Below are 21,208 nucleotides of genomic sequence, written 5' to 3' on the forward strand. Positions count from 1 at the left end.
TGAAGCGAAGTAAAAGCTTCCTGAGAGCCCATTAGAACGATGAGGTAGATTCAACTCAAATTTCTTTAACTGTATTAGCTTATCAATGTAAAAATGCAAGCACGGTTTATGTAAGGACAAGCCACTTTCTTCCTTTTGGGCATAAGATTCACTCAAAATAGGTTTTTACATATAAATGAGTTAACTCCATACTTATCTAGTTCTGTCTTTATTCCTTATTTCTCAATTAGCTTTTGCATCTATTGATAATAAGGTTCTATCATTAACATTCCAAATTTTGCTCTGTTAAAAAAATAAATGTCCAATCACCAAAGTTATATTCAAATATAATTTTTAAAAGTCCCTAGATTTTCTTGGTCATCACGATTACCTGAGTGTGCAGAAGTTCTTCTTGAAGTTGGTCAATTTTCTCTTTGTCTGACACCTAAATGTTTAAAATAATTTTAGTTGAATAGAATTAGGTTTATACAGAATGTACAACAAGTTAAATTTTTTTGATACATATTGAGAGTTAAAAACAACTGACTTCATATGCATATTTAATCAAAGTAATTTTAAATCAAGTGATTTAAGAAAGTAAAAATATCTGTATTTATCAATAAAAATAGTTCACCAAAATTTTATATTGAGAAACAAAAACCTTAAAAGGCAATCATTTTCCTGTTGCTATTCTAGTCATTTCTTATGAAAGACTAGTTAGAAAAACAAGAGATCAACACATATGGTTACTAAATTCTTCAGAAGCTGTTTTGTACTAAAGCATAGGGAATCAGATATTTGGGGAAATAAAGCACTGATATCCCTCCAGAAATGTGTTTTGAAAAGTCAAATACATGTCACTGTTGACAGCTATTTAAAAAGTTCATTGGTCACAGGGTATCTTATAAGGAAATATTTTTGTATTGTATCCACTTCTGTATCATAAGTAGCAAATTATATAATAAATGCAAAGAACAAGTTGCGTATTTTCAGAGATTTAAGTGGACCCAAATGCTTGCTTTTAAATTCAGTTCCAAGGAAAGCTCTGCTAACTCATAATACAGAGAATGCATCCATAGCAATGAAGCCAAGTAAAGCAACTAAAATTAATTTGAATATAAAACAAAAATAAAACCCACAGGTATTGTGTAAACTACTTCAAATTGTTATTAATGCTAATAATTCTAAAATAAAATATTAAAAAACAAACAATTTTATTATATAACAGGTTTTAAAGTAGTCACAATACAATTATACATACAAAATATAATAATCAAATAGAATAAAAAGATGTAATTTATGACGAATTCACATAACTGTGCTTTGACTTCTTGGTAAGAGGCAGAAGTTGTCATCCCCAGCCTTTAAAAATAATTGTCTAACTTCTGAAAATCAAAACTTGTAAATATGAACTTATTTCACAGGAGAAAATAGTTAAATTCATATTCTTCTTCATTTAAATCCTTGTTGATCTTCATTCATTGGTTATTTAAGCAATCACAACACAACATGGCAGCAAATATACACGAAAAAGTTTTAAATGATTTGCTAATTCAGGTAGACATTAATAAGTCTTGTCCACAATATGAAAAGTTAAGATTTTAATTTCTATTTCTAAACACTTTCTCATAATTTTCCTCAATTTTTTATTTCAACAATATAGATGACAACCTTGCTAGAAACAAAAGGCACATTTTTTTTTTTTTCCTTAAAAGTCTATGCCTAAATAGTTCGAAAAATGATTTGGTAATTAGAAAAAAGATAATGCAAACTTCAATTGCTTTCCCATTCCTGTACGGCAAGCACAGATCTGCTGATAGAAGCTTTTTTTCATTTTGACTGTGTGTGTTTACGTAGGATGGACAAGAATTATTAACAGTCTCCTAAACTGTGAGGAGACAAGCAAGCTGGAGAGGAGCCCACAAACTAAAGAACGGAATCTTGACAGCCAATGAAGAAATAAATAATTCCACATTATGATCATTTGGCATGCCATCACACCGTAATAGCGTGGTCATAAAAAATTGTTATGTGGATTTAATTTCCAATTCATTTTATTTATTTATTTATTTATTTATTTATTTATTTATTTGAGACGGAGTCTCGCTCTGTCGCCCGGCCTGGAGTGCAGTGGCCGGATCTCAGCTCACTGCAAGCTCCGCCTCCCGGGTCCACGCCATTCTCCTGCCTCAGCCTCCCGAGTAGCTGGGACTACAGGCGCCGCCATCTCGCCCGGCTAGTTTTTTGTATTTTTTAAGTGGAGACGGGGTTTCACTGTGTTAGCCAGGATGGTCTCGACCTCCTGACCTTGTGATCCACCCGCCTCTGCCTCCCAAAGTGCTGGGATTACAGGCTTGAGCCACCGCGCCCGGCCTAATTTCCAATTCATTTTAAAAGGTACTTTGATTTACTCTGTTCCATTAAATATTTATCCAACTGTAGCTAAATTAGTATGAAATGTATAAACTGTATTAGTATAAATTGTTTTAGCTTTAAATGTAAATACTGACTTCAGGCAATATATCCTAAATTATTATAGAAAATCCAACATTACTTGATATCTGGGGCAATAACTTAAAAACTAATACAATTAAACAAAAAAGTTAGGATGTTTAGTATAAGCCAAGGGCTATAAAAGGTTAATTTAATTTGGTAAAATAAAAAGGTTATATAAAAAATTAAAATGACATAAGGTTAGTAGAATATTAAAAATATAATTTCTATGCTAGATTAGTAGTATTTAATGATCACAACTGTTAAGATGTTTATAAATTTAAATTTTAGGAGTATTTAAATGTATCATTTGCCTTTCTGGTACAATGAATAACTCACACATGGTTTACCAGCATGTTTCCTCTCCGCTTAGTTTCATAGAACATTACAGTTAATCACAATGTTATATTAAAAGACAGCTGGCCGGGCACGGTGGCTCACACCTGTAATCCCAGTACTTTGGGAGGCCGAGGCAGGCCGATCACCTGAGGTCGGGAGTTCGAGACCAGTCTGACCAACATGAAGAAACCCCCGTCTCTACTAAAAATACAAAATTAGCCCAATGTGGTGGCACATGCCTATAATCCCAGCTACTTGGGAGGCTGAGGCAGGAGAATCGCTTGAACCCGGGAGGCAGAGGTCAGAGTGAGCTGAGATTGTGCCACTGCACTCCAGCCTGAGCAACAAGAGCAAAACTCCGTCTCAAAAAAATAAAGTAAAATAAAAGACAACTGGTGGTAAAGTAAAAAATCAGACCTAATATTTCCTAGGAAACAAGAGAAAAACGTTTAGATTTATAAAACATTTAAGATTGATGAGATGATAATTTTTATATATTTTCTTAAGAGAATAACACAAGCTATTTTCAATCTGTCACTCTAGGTCTTAACTAGCAAATGGGGTATATTTTATTTTGATGTGATTTACTGATAAAATTCATCGACTTACAACAAGAGCAAGTTCATGCCCTGTTGCTTAATATATTGTTTGCATCATGAAATAAATTTAAAACTCACCCTGACAGAAATGGGTATCAATGGTCTTGAAACCAGAGCTTTTCTACAATTCCAGGGCTATGAAACTGATGGAGAAAGAGCGGAATCCTCCGCAGAAACAAGCTAAAGCTGAAAGAGAAAAACCTTTACTAGCTCCTCACAAAACCAAGCCTAATTCAAAAATGTCAAGTATTTCCTCTATGAAGCCATTGAGGCCACTCTGAAATTCTGAAACACGTACATAAAAAGGTCATTGTAAAAGTTTCCATGTGTGTGAACATATCCATGGGAGGCAGAACTACCAAAGGCGGCTTTAATCTTCTGTCTCTGCTCGAGTTCTTTTGCTCAGAAGATACAGGGAAAATTTCTTAGTTGCTACTAATAAGATACCCAAAATGATGATCTACTTAGACTTTCAAGAAGATAAGGGAGAAAAAACAACTAAAAAACAACAAAAAGTACTGTGATTTTGTGCATCAAGTAAACCTCACATGCCTGGAATGATAAAAATCTCGTGAATCAGGATTTTGATCATGATGGCAGTGAAGAACTGAAAAGTCATCTCTGTAATAACCACAGGGGGAAAGGAGTGGAGGACACTGTAAGGTAACAGTCTTTCGGGAGAGTAAGAGGGATAATTTCACTATAAAAGAGCATCAATTGTTTTTAAAGTCCCATTTTCTTCCCCTCAAGGTAACTACAATGTGGGCAGGAACAAACCCTGTGTGCTGCTCTACTCAGGGTAAAACATCTTGCCAGTCTCTAATTTACAAATGGGGAAAGGGAGGTATAAAAGGGTTAAACAGATAACCCAATAAATATCAGAACGAGGAATAACATCTCTCAGCCCAAATAAAGGCTAGTAAAGGAGGCTTAAAATGAACATTAGCTTTCAGCAATGTAGAAAATGAATCAGTATTCATTATGGGTATCTCTTGATTTGTCAGATTCAAAAGCTCATCATTAATCTTAAGTCATATCTTAGAATGTTAAATAGCAGGCCTATGGGACACATTTCAAGTTGTCTTACGAAAAAAACTTAAGAACAACATGTAACAACAGCTACATTCTTATTTCTAAGTAACATATAAGAACATACTTGCTCCTCTCCCTTCTTTCTGTAACGAAACTAAAGTACAGGTGGCTCAGCCTAAGCATCCAATTTGTCAGGCTATTTGGCTCAGCCTAAGCATCCAATTTGTCAGGCTATTTAAATAATATATTTGGCCGGGCGCGGTGGCTCAAGCCGGTAATCCCAGCACTTTGGGAGGCCAAGACGGGCGGATCACGAGGTTAGGAGATCGAGACCATCCTGGCTAACATGGTGAAACCCCGTCTCTACTAAAAAAATACAAAAAACTAGCCGGGTGAGTTGGCGGGCGCCTGTAGTCCCAGCTACTCGGGAGGCTGAGGCAGGAGAATGGCGTGAACCTGGGAGGCGGAGCTTGCAGTGAGCTGAGATCCGGCCACTGCACTCCAGCCTGGGCGACAGAGCGAGACTCCGTCTCAAAATCAATCAATCAATCAATCAATCAATCAATCAATAATATATTCACAGTATATAGAACAGGGATTGGTAAAGTACCGTTCAAAATAAGTCCTCCTTGGCTTAACACAGCTACTTTAATTTAACCAGGTAGGAAACCCACTTCTTTTCTTTTTCTACCTATGTTTTTGCTCACCAAAGCTAAATATACATAGGAATTGATTCCACAGCCATGGAACTGAGAAAAGCCAGAAAGTGATGCTGACAAAATAAATGAAACTATGGTGAGTACTCTGAAGTATTAACCACCACCAAATGAGATAAGGTTAGCCAGCAAAATTACTGCACTAAATCATTATCTATAATATTGGTTGATATAAATAGTAGAATGTACAAGAATTATATGACTGAATCTTTGTTCCTGACTAGGGTTTGTATATAACTTCAAAACTTTTCTGATCTAATAAGATGTAACATAATTAGCTGATTTCAAGATCTCAGAGTATAATTTTAAACTCATTACACTTATTTCACTTTGACCTAAAAGTCTCTTCCAAACATGAACTTTGGGATCTACATGGTGGGATTACCTAACCATCAAAATCATGTTTTTATGGACCTGCTGATTGCACCAAAAGCCACATACTGGTATAGACTTACGCTTTTATTAGAACTTGTTCTTTAGCAACCAGGATGATATCAAATTTCCAGTGTTCAAACCTTCAGTGGTCCAAGGTGAAAATTTATTTGTGCTGACTTTGATTAACGTGAAAAATGTACGCAATGAGTTTGTCAAACTGTATAAGAACTACGTGCTTTTGCCTAAAAGTTAAGTCAAAATAACTTTCTTCTACAAGAACATGAATGTTCCCTATCCATACACTTTAGCTAAAACAAATAAATAAATGTTATTCTTTAGTGTAAATTGGTCATCTACAGCAATCCTTTGCACTTCAGAAATAAAAACTTGGGGAGCAAGTAGGTAGGTAAGATGCCTACAAACTTAGGGTGACTCAATAACTGGACCACATAAACAGCAATTCCTAATTTTGTTCTAAATATAAATACAGGAACCCTACAGATAACCTAATTTTCAGAAACCAAAACTCCTCTGCTTGAATTTGTTACTTTTGGCTTTTCCTATACTACCCACTCGAGAGAAGTTCCATATTTATATGATATATCTTTTGTATTTTTACTTTGTCAAATTAATTTCTTGTATTTGGAGTCCATGAATGGATTAAGGCGACATGATCTTGGCAGAAATGGCTGATTAGTGTGAATGTATTGGTAGCCCCCTTAAACCATCCATCACCTTGCGCTTCTGTTGGGCATAGCTCGTGCTATATTGGCCAGCGGCTCTGCGCGCTTCCTCTTCATGCTCTTGAATTTGTTGTTGTAAGAGAATGAGCTCACCAAGCAGACCCTGCCATGAGTTCACAATGAGGAGAAGAGGAAATCGGGGAGGAGAACAATGTTAAACCAAAGGGCGCAACAAAGGAACAGATGTAAGAAAGGGAGGGATGGTTAACTTAAAACAGAAATGGAAACTCATTTAGAGCTGTCATACCCTTGGGCTCTGTAGTGCATTTCCATTTTCCTCCTCAGTAAATCAGATGTCTCAGAAAAATAAAACAGCCCAGTTTAAAAAGTGAAAAGGAAAGTGCAATACTAAGTGCTAAATGAAACGAGCCCGATATACACCAAATATGGACAAAAATACAGATTTTTTTTTTTTTTTTTTAACAGTGTTGATCTTACTGGTCAAAATTTTCTAATTCTCAACCATGATTCTCTCAGGATTGATTGAAGATCATACTAGCTTACTTAATGATTAAATTATTATTCTTCTGTAAATATTTTTTCTTGATATTTCACTGATTCAAGTAAAGGTTCCTAGAAACAGGTTTCCAGCATGAAGTTAATCGAGGTTTTCCATTCAGTCATATATTCCATGTGCCTCTGCATACCTTTGATTAAAATTTAGGGTTCTTTATTTAAATTAAAAGATAATGTTTCAGGTTCTGTTTTGATTTCATATATAATATCAAATAACTAGTTTGACCGAATTTTCACTTTTTTATGAGCTGTTCTGATGACATTAAATAGAAACAGCCTCTGAGAATACAGCCAAGCATATACAAATTACTAAACAAAAGTGCTATAAAAGAACACAATTAAGATATGGAGACAATATAGTTATTATGAAAATTTGAAATGAAAACAAAACACAGTTTGGACCTAAGCACAAAAAATCACCTTTTCTATTTCTAAAATTCATTCCATTTCATAATTATAAAATAGTATATTGACACAATTTTTAATACAGCATATTCCCATGTGGCATACTAAAATACACGTCATTTCTTGCATAGCTTAATTGTTGGTCTATTAGATTATTGACCTCAAAAAATGTGGAGGAAAGACAACCAAGATTTGACAATGTTACAAGCCTAATGTTTTCTTAATTAGAAATCCTAAAAAAAGTAAAGTTCTAATGAATGAGGTAACCATTTGTTTAAGAACAGCGTTCTGGGAAAACTAGTCGACTCAATTTTTACCCAAGTTACAAAAATAAAAAGAGGAAAATGGGTATTTATTAAGATATTCTAAAGTAGGACTTCTAGTTTCAGAGTTAAAAAAAAAAATGACTGCCCAAAATATTTAGTTTTATATAATTAGAAAGTGTCTTAAAATCTGGATATAATTTGGAGAATTTTTATTCTGTTTGTTAGTTTTGATACATTAGGCTGTGATCATTGCCAATATCAGACAATAAATGAAACTGGTTGATTTACTATAAATCAAAGGATAAAACTAGTTGATTTCTTCCACATGACAATTGAAATTCAGTATCTGTTTCCAGATACAAAAGTATAAAATATAGTTATACAAAGACATGTCTTTAAATAAATCAGTTTTATGATCATTAACAAATCTATCAAAGAAAGACAATGCTAACTACCACCCTCATCATTCTCATAATTTTTACCTTAAAAAAAATTGCTTTATCAAGCAGAAAGAAGAGTAACCTGATTTATTTTCATTCATTTGGTCATTTATCATAATCCTTTATTCAAATCATCCAAGTGTTCAAATTTCTCAAACAATTCCCTTTATGTTGGTTTATATAGTAGTGTACCTGCTGTACTTACATACCACTAGTATTTTCATTTATAAAATCCCAAAGCAGTGAGAAAATATTCCACATTTCTTTCTTTTTAAACACTAGTCAAGTGCAATAGTGAGAAGGGGGCAAAGAGTAGAACAAAGAGTTCAATCTGTAACTGACTGTGATTAATCAATTGAGATAACGCATTCCCTTTGGATCAGCCACATGCCTACTCACGTCTATGAGGCACACAGTGCTTTTTTATTTATAGCTTAAAAATTCCTCTCGAATTCACTGCTTATGTATATATACAACTGCATGGTAAATACTCCAATCATCTATTAGATTTCAAGAAAATGCTCTAGGGACATGTCACTTTCCTTCCACGCCTGTTACTGAAAGCACTATTATGTAAAGACACTTGAAATTAACTGAAATTGACCTTCTGAAAAAGTAGGAAGAAAGCAAGAATTAGACATAGAAAAGCTATTTACATGATACTACAATTATACCAAGGTTACCCGTCTTTGATTTTGTGCACAAGTCTTACCCTAAATACCAAGTGATGGCCACACAGCCTTTAAGCTAAGGCCACGTGGAACAGGAAGAGGAAGAAATCTATGCACCTACTGTGCAAGATACACTCCTCAGATGTAGAAACCACATTTTTCAATAAATGTTTTCCCAAGCTTAGCAATTTTTCTTTCAAGAAATGGCACAAAAATATTTTTTAAAATAATATATATAATATATAAAATACAGTAGTATTTATCAATAACAATAAATAATCATTAACAATCAAAGATGATGTAGTCTCTTAATGTCTCCTGACTCCCGGCTGTTGTCAGTTTGACACTGCAGATCTCAATCTCTCATCTCTCTTTTTTTAATCTCCATCTCTGAGTCAGCTTCCTTATCTCAGTCTCATTTCACGTACAATGTTCTGGTTTTTTTTTTTAGTTATAACATCAGATCAAGAAAATTAGTAATAACACTAGAAACCAAAATATCAAATGAAAATACTGTGCTAACCTAAAAGTTAATGAGTTTGGTAGAGAAGATTTTAAGTAATCTTGAAATACTATACTATAGTCTGAATTTTTGTCCCCCACAATTTCATATGTTGAAACTTAACCTCACAAATGTGATAGTATTGAGAGGTGGGGCATTTGGGAGGTGATGAGGTCATGAGGTTTCTGGAGTTACTGGCCTTACAAAAAAAGGCCAGAGCTGCCTAGCCCCTTTTGCTATGTGAGGATAGAGGGAGAAGGCATCATCTATGAAGCCGAGGGTCGTCAGAAGACATCAAATCTGCCAGTGCCTTGAACTTGGATTTCCAGTTACTACATTATTTGTTGCATAAGAAATCCCAGAAAAGCAAATCCTATTTAAGCCACACTGCTTAATTACAATTCAGAATATCAAGTACATGAACTACTTTTACAGCCTTGCTCTCCTCAATGGTTGCCAAACATGAAGGCCAGGGAGAATCTGCAGGTAATCAGAGCAAAAAATTGAGGGGACCAAAATTTTGTCGGCATCAGCCAGATTTATTTACTTTTATCAGCCTCTTTTACTAAGACGCAACACTATCCCAGGTGCTCTGAGAAAAAGATTTAGTAACAGAAATGGCCGACTAAATGGTAAGAATGTAAGCAAAAGTAAATAGTGTTTCATATGGCAAGTGTTTTAAACACTGAGAAGAGTATAATTAATGGAGCTACGAAGGTTATGGAAGGCTTCATGAAGTGACAATTGAGCTGTGCTACAAGGATAAGTGAAAACTAAACATGCAGGAAAAAAGAAAAGAGACACTTCATCTGGGGAGGTACAACATAAACCATAAAATTAAGAATCGGAGGGCTGGGTGGCTCACGCTGTAATCCCAAAACTTTGGGAGGCCGAGGTGGGCGGATCATGAGGTCAAGAGATCAAGACCATCCTGGCCAACCTGGTGAAACCCTGTTTCTACTAAAAATATAAAAATTAGCCAGGCGTGGTGGCGGGAGCCTGTAGTCCCAGCTACTCGATAGGCTGAGGCAGGAGAATCGCTTGAACCTGGGAGGCGGAGGTTGCAGTGAGCCAAGATCGCACCACTGTATTCCAACCTGGGCGACAGAGCGAGACTCTGTCTCAAAAAAAAAAAAAAAAAAAAAAAAGAAGAGTAATATGTTGCAAGCAAGAACGTTAATGTATTATCATTTAATAATTATACTTAAAACGATACTACTACTTTTCATGATTTGGGCCATGAAAAAGTCCTTCAAATATTTTAAATGTGCTTGTTGCCTTCAGAATGGCTGTATTCCTTACTTCTGTGAGATGCTTATAACCAATCAGAAACATAGAACAAAAGCACAGAAAATAAAATGTCACAATTTGCAAATCAATTTCACTGGAACACAATAATCTTACAGAATCTAAAAACGGGAATGAACTAAGTGGTCTTGTCACCTGTATATATGATGACTGATATACAGAAATCTGCTGACTCCCAAATTAAATTAGTCCACCAATTCTCTAAAGTAGGCAACACTTCAATGTGTCTTCAGGTAGTTCTGAAGGTCTCCAAGTCTCAATAATATTCAGTTCACATCAAGGGCTACGTCTCTTTTCCTCCAGCGGACATACGTTTTCAAATTTTTGATTAACAAGAAGCATTTACTAAGAGGTGGTTTTAATGTATGTCAATCATACCTCAAGATAGTAGGGTGACGTTAAAAATGGTTGGTTTTACTATTTGTTTAAATGTTTCATTAATCAAATCACAATCAGAACTTCTGATTAACATGACATAAATAATTCATTAGTGTCCACAAACTGAATGGATATAAATCCAGGCCAATCCAAAGAAACTTGATAATTCGTTAGCCTGTGCAGCAGCATATGTGGAAATCTATGCTTTCTGTAGACTTTTTGAAGACCAGTATTATAACTTTCCAGGACACCTGAAATTCCAGTAGTAACCCCAGGCTGGGAATCACAGGTTATCGGTCCATCATGTTGTTGACTTGGTCTGTAAACAAGTAAAGTCAAACTACCTGTGCTCCCCTCAGCTCCCCGTCACTTTCACTTCAGTTGACTTTGAATGGTCCTAACTGTTCTGCTCTTTGCCAGCACTTCTCCAGATGTGTTTTCCTACTGGAAAGGACAACTCTTTTCTTTAGTTCTAGTTGTAGAAATGTTTTTCAATTATTATTACTTTTTTAAAAAGCTGATTCACATATACTTTTACATTTCTAGTAGAAGTCTAGCCAGAAACTTTATTACAAACCTGACAACCATTAAACTAATACTTGACTGCTTCAAACTCTAAATAGTATTTTAAATCTGGGGCTTTCAGACCTCAGACTGAACCAGTTAAAAAAGTATTCAGCTAAAGCTTGGCCACCCTACCACCTCTGATTATTGCCCACATTTTCTTTTCTTTTCTTTTTTATTTTTATTTTTATTTTTTTATTATACTTTAAGTTCTAGGGTACATGTGCATAACGTGCAGGTTTGTTACATATGTAAACTTATGCCATGTTGGTGTGCTGCACCCATCAACTCGTCAGCACCCATCAATTCATCATTTATATCATGTATAACTCCCCAATGCAATCCCTTCCTCCTCCCCCCTCCCCATGATAGGCCCCAGTGTGTGATGTTCCCCTTCCCGCGTCCAAGTGATCTCATTGTTCAGTTCCCACCTATGAGTGAGAACATGCGGTGTTTGGTTTTCTCTTCTTGTGATAGTTTGCTAAGAATGATGGTTTCCAGCTGCATCCATGTCCCTACAAAGGACGCAAACTCATCCTTTTTTATGATTGCCCACATTTTCAAACTTGATGTCAGAGTGACTTCAAAAAGGGTACTGCTAAGCTAAAGTCTCTCTTTGCATGCTTCCATTCAACCATTAATTTGCACACAAGTCTCAAAATCAGTTAGTTTATCTGCATCTTAGCTGAGTGACTCATCATTCTCAAGCATCACAAGTAACAGCCAAACTTTGTGAACACAAAGCTGCATATTATTAACAACAGAATTTGAAACCATCAGTTGGGGCTTGAGATACATTTTTGGATAGTAAATTTTTATAGTAGCATTTTCTATAATTTGACTTAACCAGTAATGAAAGTAGCTTAATTACAACTCTAGATTCAGTAGTATAACAAATAGTTGAAAAAAAAATAATTGATAAGTCTTTAATGGGCAAACTAAGCACCACAAATTGAGAAAAAGTCAAAAGGAAATAGTTTACAAGGACATTTATTGTCAAATAAGCAAATTAAAACAAGCAAAGAGTAAATTAGAACATAATGTAATAAATTTAATTCCATATCTATTGTATAAAACAAAATCTGTAAATATAATTAAATTTCCGAAAATAATTATCTGGCTTTTCTATTGCAGAGCTTCTGTTCAATTACTGATTATTCATTTATGACCTTAGCAGGGTTTTAAGAGAATTATCTGAGTCAGGCCCTTAAACAGGTTTTTCATTCACCAAAGTGATCCTAGGCCATATCAGAGAGAAAACTGACATACAGACCTCGCCATCACCAATTTGTAGTCACTCAAAGAACCACACTACCATACCTGTAACAAAGGCTCCTTCTCCCCATTAGATTAGATCTTCTCTCCACATTAAATTTAACTGCCTTAAGGGCTAAGGCCTTCACTCAAAATAAGCCACAAATATTAAGCTAATTTCTACTTATTTTTTTTTTACCCCAGTAGCAAGAACAATCAAGAGTGTCCTTTGGTTAAAATAATGTCAATGCAAAAGAGTGTCAAAAAAGATCAAATCAAAAGACAAATACACGCACATACATTTTGACAGACATTTTTCTCCAAAAGATAAAATTAAAAGGCAAAAGAAAAACATCTTTTGAAATATAATTAAAATTTGGAATATAATGTAAAAAGTTCAAAGTTGAAGAACAAGGAAAGAGATGAAAACCTATTTATAGAAATTATTTCTTCTTCCTGCTTCCAAAATAAACATAAAATTATTTCCTCGATGTATTAAAACTATAATAACCTCCAATATAAAAATTACACATTCCATATTTAATGTTAAAACATTCATACAATATTTTTTCTATAAATCTATTTATCTAGGTATTATGTAGAAAAAAACTTTCAAGGAATCAGTTATTTTACCAATTTCAAAAGAATGAAAAAAGTGAAGACTCAGAAAACATCAGGTAAATACATGAGCATTATAAATACAGAGCAAAGTATGTTATTCTGCCTCAGCAATTCTCCTATAACTTTCATATGGATTTTGTTAATGAATATGTATTGAAAATAACACACCGTAAATAACCCCATACATAACTTTGTTAACTATCAATATCAGGGAATTGATTTATTTCCTAATAACCCACTTCCTATTCCCTTTATAGTTTCCCCAAAGTGAAATCTAGTCCCTATAAGATGTTCCATGAGCAAAAGGGTTCTGTTGGTAAATAATTCGGGAAAACACTGTACGCTTTGACTCCTTGGAAATTCACAATGTGCACGAGTGTATTACAGTCTGAGAAGTCCTAGGGAAAGAAAAGAAGTCTGTTTGCTTTGTCTACATGAGCCTTTCTCCCCCTACACACTTAACAACAAAACTCTTTCTTGGGGACAACCCTTGAAACTAGTGTTTCACAGAACATATGTGAAAGAAATGGGCTTCTCAAGTATATTTCCAGAACTGCCACGTGATACCTTGTACTTTGCACTAAGATTAGTAACAATACCTCTACTTGGATGCTTTTGAATTTGCTCCTCAGATGTTATCATTTTAAAATCTTCCAAAGAAGTAAAAACTTTAAAATAATCTTTCAAACCTACCTACATGAACAATTCTCTTTTACACTTACCTTTCTAAAATGCTTGTCACCTTCAGATCCATGATCTGTTGCTCTAAACGCCGTTTCTCCTGGTGAACCTTAAAGATAAATATGCAACCCTTTACATTCTCCAGTGATGTCAACAGCCTAAGCTGAATTTCACACGACATTGAGTCAATGAAAAGGTGAATGGATTTTTAGAGCAACTGAGGTTCAAAGAATCAAATTGCCTTTATTCTTATTTTAAGGAACATGACTGACAACCTGTGCAGAAAATAAAAAAATACTAACTATAGCAATCACAGCATATGTTTAACCTAACAATTCAAAATATCTAACTGAAAATTACAATAAAAAATAAGACGATCTTTGGTAAGGATTATTTTACATGAGAGTACTTACAGTTCAGCCACATACCACTGGCATTACAGACCATGTATAGTAGGAAAACAATTTTTTTCTTTTCTTTTTTTTTTTTTTTTTGAGGCAGAGTCTCCCTCTGTCCCCCATGCTGGAGTGCAGTGGTGCAATCTCTGCTCACTGCAACCTCCACCTCCCCCAGGTTCAAGCGATTCTCCTGCCTCAGCCTCCGGAGTAGCTAGGACTACAGGTGCGTGCCACCACGCCTGGCTAATTTTTTGTATTTTTAGTAGAGACGAGGTTCCACCATGTTAGCCAGGATGTGTCAATCTCCTGACGTCATGATCTGCCTGCCTTGGCCTCCCAAAATGCTGGGATTACAGGCATGAGCCATCGCGCCCGGCCGGAAAACAAAATTAAATGTCAACCATGACAGGGCAGATGAGACAAACTAAAATTACTTTTCATTTCAATTATCAAAAACAATTAGATCTATTTCAAGAAAATATTTTTGCTTAGTAATTTTCTTTTAACAGCTTTAATCTTATCATACACATACATATTTAAGAATTTTAGTTTTATCACAAAATAATTATTTTATTATTTCCACCTAAAGGATAAAGAGTTTGCCTAATATAGTTCTGGGGTTTTAAAATTCAGCATAAGCAGTATTATAAATTTGGTCTGCAATTTTATTTGCAACTAGTTTATTAGAAGCATTTAAAAGGCATGTTAAGGTCAGCAAAAATGTCTGTTTACACACCTAACAAGAGAAGTAGGTCAGAAGCTCCTATGACTTCACTAACCAATTTGTGACCTGTGAAAAACCAGCAAAGGGGGAAATAGAAATGTAAAACTTAACAGAAATGAGCAAACAAAGATGTCTGAGATCTCAGATTTCATATTACAATAGGGCAATAATTGGGCAAATATGCCAGGATTAAACTTAATAAATGCTACTCATTACGGTCTATCATACTTAAATTTACTCAAAAACCACCAAATTGGTCCAACCACTTATGAAAAGCAAATGCATAGGAAGTCTCATCTACTTGTCAAGAACAAGTGATACTTTTTCCCCCTCACTAAAAGCCAAGTATGTTTAAGTGCTTAGGAATTGCCATTTTACTGGGCTAAACAAAAATTAAAACCATCGCGTAACAAAATTTTGTGTTTATCTTTTTTAAAAAAGTCCTGTTTTTCATTGGTACTAAATATTTTAGTTTTAAAAAAAATGGGAATAAACAAATAATCCATGTATTTTTCCTCCATGGTTCTTAAAATTTTAAATTGGATCAAACAGCTCCTTCCTTACCTGAGGTAAAAAAGTCCTTCAATAAGTTGAGGCTTTCAACAATCTTGTCAAAGTCTGGTGCTAACTTTACAAGGTCTTCTGAATTAGGAAGGGCTTTTCTAATTTTCTCTGGAAAAGATCAAAACATATAGAGTGTGAAACTAAGAAAATATGTCAGATACTATTCTTATAAAGGGCTAAGGTATTAACTTGTTTAATCCTCATGACAACCCTACAAAACAGCTACTATTATCAACCCCATTTACAGATGAGAAACTAAGGTACACAGCAAGAAAGTAGAGGAGCCTGGGTTCCAGCCCAGGCAGTCTAGCTCCAGAATATAGGCTCTCAGTCACTACGCTGTGGTACTGGCAAATACATCAAGTTGAAAGCTCTCCTCATTAATACCAGAAGAACAATTTGAAAGTGTGTTTTTTTTGCAAATACATTCGTCAACATAGAACAGTTTTATCTTTATAAATTCTGTGAATAAGTGCAAGTAAAGATTAATTCTACCTCCACATACACCTAAACTAAGAAATCTGACAAAATTAAAAAAAAAAATTGATGACAAGGTATCTCTTAAGGATCACCATGAATTACTGGCAATCGTAGCTATCCAATATACTCTTTTCTCATCTACCTATTGAAAAAGGGATAGCAGTGGCCAACTAAGAAAAGAAATTACTCTGGATACTAACAGACTTTTAACTAACTCGGCTACACAAAGTAGAGATAACCAAGGTATCCACTCAAAAGGAGCTAGTTAGGTGGGTCACAATAAATATGCTCTGGGCAACATTACATAATGCAGAAAATGATATTATTAATAGAAAGGCTACTTGGCAGCATGGAAATGCTGACAAAATATGTTAAGTAGCAAAGGACAAAATACCAAAGTGTGTATTCACCATGATTACATAATTTTTAAAAAGGGAACTAAAATTTTATTCTGTGGTAGTGTTCATGAAAAGAAAAAAATTAAAAGAAAAAAATTCAAGCCAGGCACAGTGACTCAGGCTTGTAATCTCAGCGCTTTGGGAGGCTAGGTGAGAGCCTTGAGCTAAGGAATTTGAGACTAGCCTGGGCAACACAGCGAGACCCCATCTCTAGAAGAAATTAAAAAATGAGTTGGGCATGGTGACACACGCATGTAGTCCCAGCTACTTGGGAGGCTGAGTCGGAAGGACGGCTTGAGCCCAGTTCAGGGCTGCAGTGAGTTATGGATGCAAGACCGCACTTTAGCCTGAGTGACAGAGTGAGACCCTGTCTCAATCAATCTATAAGTTAAAAATATACTAACCACATATAATAAGTATAATATAAAGAAAATGCTCCAAATGGTTAGTGGCAGCTGCGGTAAAGTGATGGACTACTGGGTATTTCTTTTGTCCAGATTTTTTCATTGATATTATATATATCATTAAAATAAAACTGTGATATATTAGGTTCATAAGTTAAGAAACTATCTCAATACAACTACTTCTCTTTTCCTCAAGAGATGACCAAAAAAAGTATTTTAATGTTCATGATACAAACCAAAATCGATATACTCATCAATTTCCCACACAATGTCAGGCACAATCCATTTATATTCACTAAGGTCCGGTATCATATCTTTCCACTGATCAAAAGTCTAAAAGATAAGAAAAGTGTGTCAATCAGATGCTCTGCATGCCAAATAAACACATAAAGAAAAATTATTTAATTAAAACACATTAATCTACTAAGAACAATGTACTATGTTCAAAACTTTTAAGAAACAAATTTAAGTGGCCTCAGCAAACAAGCACATAAAACATGTAAACACTCCTCTGTTAAATATGGAAAATGTAAAAATTCAGAATATACTTCTATTACAAACAGGTTTCATAATTTTGCTCTAAACAGTACTGTGGGGTAGAAGGAAGACAGACTGGGAGACAGGACGCCTTGCTTCTGGTCCCAGAGCTGCCAAGAAGGGCTTATGCGAGAATGTCACCTGACTTTCGCATCTGTGCTACTAAACGTCAAAGCTCACAATCAAACCTAGGTGTTCCTACTCCCAGCCCTGTGCTCCTTCCACTAGGCCATTTTAATTTCCTATAATTATAGGTAAGATTCTAAAGGCATCTTCCTATTAGCATCATTAAAACAATCTAGTCCATGGTAGAGACACAAAATAAATGTTTAAACATCCAACTGTATTCCACTACACAAAAGAAAAATGATTTATGCTACAGAAACTTAATCATGATATAATAATTGGAAAACCAGTAGGAATGTTAAATTCACCTTTTTGGCTGTGTAGCCACCCCCAACAGCAGATCCTAGTATGAGATAGCGAAGTTTTAAGAGTCTCGTAGCTAATCTTGCTGGCCAAAAATTCCTGCGAGGCTGGTAGCCATATTTAATTGGAGAGAATTTCAGTTTACGTAAAGGAAGGTTTGTCAGAGAAGAGAACTGCTGAAATGATGTCCTTAATTGAGGTCGTTGAAGCTTTAATGTAGGATGATGTGAATGATAAATACTTCGTGAAACCAGATGCAGTTTTTGTAGTGGTAAACTTCCTCTTATTCCAGAGCTGTGCTTCACTAAAGACTGGCAGACCTCACTGAAAGAAAAATGAATATGGAAGAAAGATCAGATAGGGTAACAGTACAAAGGAAACCACATGAAAAGAGCAATATACTAAAGGAAACACACACACTCCCATACGTGACTAACCACAATGTCACACAATAGTTCACATTCACTAATCATTGACTATGTGCCAGACATGGTTACAGCACGCGCTATCTCATTTAATCCTGCTAATAATCCTATGTAGAAAGTACTAGTATTATCTGCATTTTATGAGGAAAATGTGGTGCAAAGACTTAAATAACTTGCCCAGAGTCACACTGACATAAGAAATAAAGGCAGGATTCAAACCAAAGCAGTGGGACTCCACTCTAATATGTGGGCTATGATCCTGGTCTCAGGAATTGAAACTGAAGAGAGAAAAGGCAGGGACTTATTTTATTAACTACTATTCACTGTAAGTAAAAGTTGAAAAAAAAATGAATGCAGGCCGGGCGCGGTGGCTCAAGCCTGTAATCCCAGCACTTTGGGAGGCCGAGACGGGCGGATCACAAGGTCAGGAGATCGAGACCATCTTGGCTAACACGGTGAAACCCTGTCTCTACTAAAAATACAAAAAACTAGCCGGGCGAGGTGGCGGGCGCCTGTAGTCCCAGCTACTCCGGAGGCTGAGGCAGGAGAACGGCGTGAACCCGGGAGGCGGAGCTTGCAGTGAGCTGAGATCCGGCCACTGCACTCCAGCCCGGGAGACAGAGCAAGACTCCGTCTCAAAAAAAAAAAAAAAAAAAAAAAAAATTTAAAAAAAAAATGAATGCAAACTTTTGCTTTCGAAAACAAAATTTCTAGCACTTTAGAACACCTTCATCTATGTCTCCTGATTCTGACAGCACACGGGTGGAAATTAAGGAAGTTAATCAATCCCAACTCAAGCACCTGGATCCCCAGAAAAATGAAAGTAGCAAAAAAGCTCCAAAGAGAACAGAATTTAAATGTACACATTCACTGTAGAGCTCCACCCTCTTCTTCCTGAAGAGAAGGAAAGGTTACCAACAACCACATCTTCACATATGCTCATAGTTGCATACATAGTTGTTTGCTTACTATTAGTTGCTTACTAATAATCAGGGCCAGTCTTGATTCTAAGCAGTTAAAAAATATTAATTCCTTTAAATACATGGGACTGGAAACTTCTCAAGAAAAAGGAAGCTGGGCATGGTGGCTCACACCTGTAATCCCAGCACTTTGGGAGGCCGAGGCGGGCGGATCACCTGAGGTCAGGAGTTTGAGACCAACCTGGACATGGTGAAACTCCGTCTCTACTAAAAATACAAAAATTAGCTGGGTGTGGTGGCGTGTGCCTGTAATCTCAACTACTCAGGAGGCTGAGGCAGGAGAATTGCTTGAATCCAGGAGGTGAAGGTTGCAGTGAGCTGAGATCGCACCACTGCACTCCAGCTTAGGCAACAGAGTGAGACTCCATCTTCAAAAAAAAAAAAAAAAAAAAAAAAGGAATCAAGGAAAACAGAAGTAATGTTGTTAAGAAAAATGGTATGGGGAAAGCAGTATCTCTTGTGTTCCTATACATACCAGACATTACGCTAGCTGTTTTCACTATAGTGTAACTATGTAAATATTAAGTCTCAGAAGCACCCAGTAAGGTAAGTACTCTTATTTTACAATTTTTTCTTTAAGTATTGTCAAAGTAAATTAAATATGGCCTGAGAGGGACTCCATACTTCTATATTCGAGTCCTAGTGGACGAACCATAATCTAGCATAATAGGCAGACAAAACTGATAACCTAACTGAGTAGTATACATCTGCAATAATAGCTGAGTGTTGGTCAATCCCAGTGGCCATACTTCAAGCACTAATAGACTGCTGTGTTCAAACGGCATTCAATTCTGGAGGCTGCCTGATTTGCAAAATGTTTCTTTGCTTTGCTCAATTAAACTCCATCAAATTTAACTTGTCTGAAGTTTTCTTTTAACAGATCTGGTGTCAGAAGTGGGATTTGAAGAAAAACTCTGGCAACCCCCAGGAACACCAGGTGACCAGGTGAGGTACCTGCTGAGCCCATTGCACTCACTGGTCTCTTGACTGTAACTGGAGGTCATGGGTGAGTTTTCTCTTGGATTCCGAGCGCCAGTAACTTGTGTTTTGAGCTCTCCGACTTTACTTGAGCAATACTTAGCCTGGACTGGATCCAAGATCAAATTGGATTGGATAATTAACTGGATTGGATTAAGTTAGAGGCCTCAGACCACTGATAGGTACCTTATTTAATAATGGGATCGTCTCAATCCAAGAAGTCTGGGACTCCATCTTCAGGGACTCCAGCTAATTTTATGTATAAAAATTATGGGCCCAGAATGTGTGCATTTTTAGAAAAAATGGGTTAACCTCACTAAAGAAAACTTAGAATTAAGATAGCCACAATGGAGAAGTTTTAATCTGGATAAAATTGTTTGTTTGCAAGGCATATCAGAAAAAGGGGGATCAAAGCCCCCACAAATATAGTGGGATGTATTCTTTCATAGATATGCAAAGACCTCTAAAAGACTAAGGCAATCAAAAATTGCCTCCTTAAAAGATTCTTTGCAAAAAGCAAATGAAAAGCTTAAACAACAGACCAAGGAGATGAAGAAAGAGGACTGTACTCTGACTATCTAACCTCGATTGTTCCTTCTCTTTGTCCGTCTCTACCCACATATTCTGAGTCCACTAATCTTTTTGTTAAATTACACTTTTACCCTGAAGATGATTAAAAAAAAAAGGAAGTTAGAGAGATGCCTTACAAAATGAGACCTTCTGATCAGTCAGGCCTCGCCTGCTGTAACTACTTTCACTCCATAGTCTAAAACTGAGCTTAGCCCCATTGTGAAGGACTTCCCTGGTCCAAGGGAAAAGCCTCAAAAATTTACTGAGGAATTTAGAATCCTAATAGCAGCTTATGATCCAGGACTTCCTGAATTTACCAATTTATTCACATGATATTGGGGGCTAGTGAAGCTCGGAAATCGATGGCAGCAGCAGAACGGGACAAACCTGAGGATGATATTAGAGGCCCCTCCAAAAGCTCCTCATGAGAAGGACAAAA

The 21,208-nt window shown here is 35.9% G+C and overlaps 1 protein-coding gene and 1 long non-coding RNA gene across 5 annotated transcripts in view; one reads left to right on the forward strand and one right to left on the reverse strand.

The window, feature by feature from the left end:
• OPA1 (OPA1 mitochondrial dynamin like GTPase) overlaps positions 1-21,208 on the reverse strand; it is a 101,838-nt gene that overhangs the window by 66,698 nt on the left and 13,932 nt on the right. The window contains exons 2-8 of one of the 4 annotated variants that reach the window (XM_010373001.2): positions 17,822-18,140; positions 17,087-17,183; positions 15,569-15,676; positions 15,017-15,070; positions 13,924-13,991; positions 6,269-6,379; positions 371-424 (exon numbers count right to left, since the gene is read on the reverse strand). In XM_010373001.2, the coding sequence (XP_010371303.2) occupies positions 371-424; positions 6,269-6,379; positions 13,924-13,991; positions 15,017-15,070; positions 15,569-15,676; positions 17,087-17,183; positions 17,822-18,140 (811 nt within the window). The remainder of the gene's footprint in view (positions 1-370; positions 425-6,268; positions 6,380-13,923; positions 13,992-15,016; positions 15,071-15,568; positions 15,677-17,086; positions 17,184-17,821; positions 18,141-21,208) is intronic. The other 3 variants (XM_010373002.2, XM_010373003.2, XM_010373004.2) reach the window with 3 other exon arrangements.
• LOC104669886 lies at positions 5,134-14,257 on the forward strand. Its single transcript, XR_749055.2, has 3 exons — positions 5,134-5,237; positions 13,172-13,257; positions 13,950-14,257. It is a non-coding gene; the product is annotated as an uncharacterized LOC104669886 (long non-coding RNA).

This window comes from Rhinopithecus roxellana, chromosome 1 (assembly GCF_007565055.1).
Source record: "Rhinopithecus roxellana isolate Shanxi Qingling chromosome 1, ASM756505v1, whole genome shotgun sequence".
NCBI lineage: Eukaryota > Metazoa > Chordata > Mammalia > Primates > Cercopithecidae > Rhinopithecus > Rhinopithecus roxellana.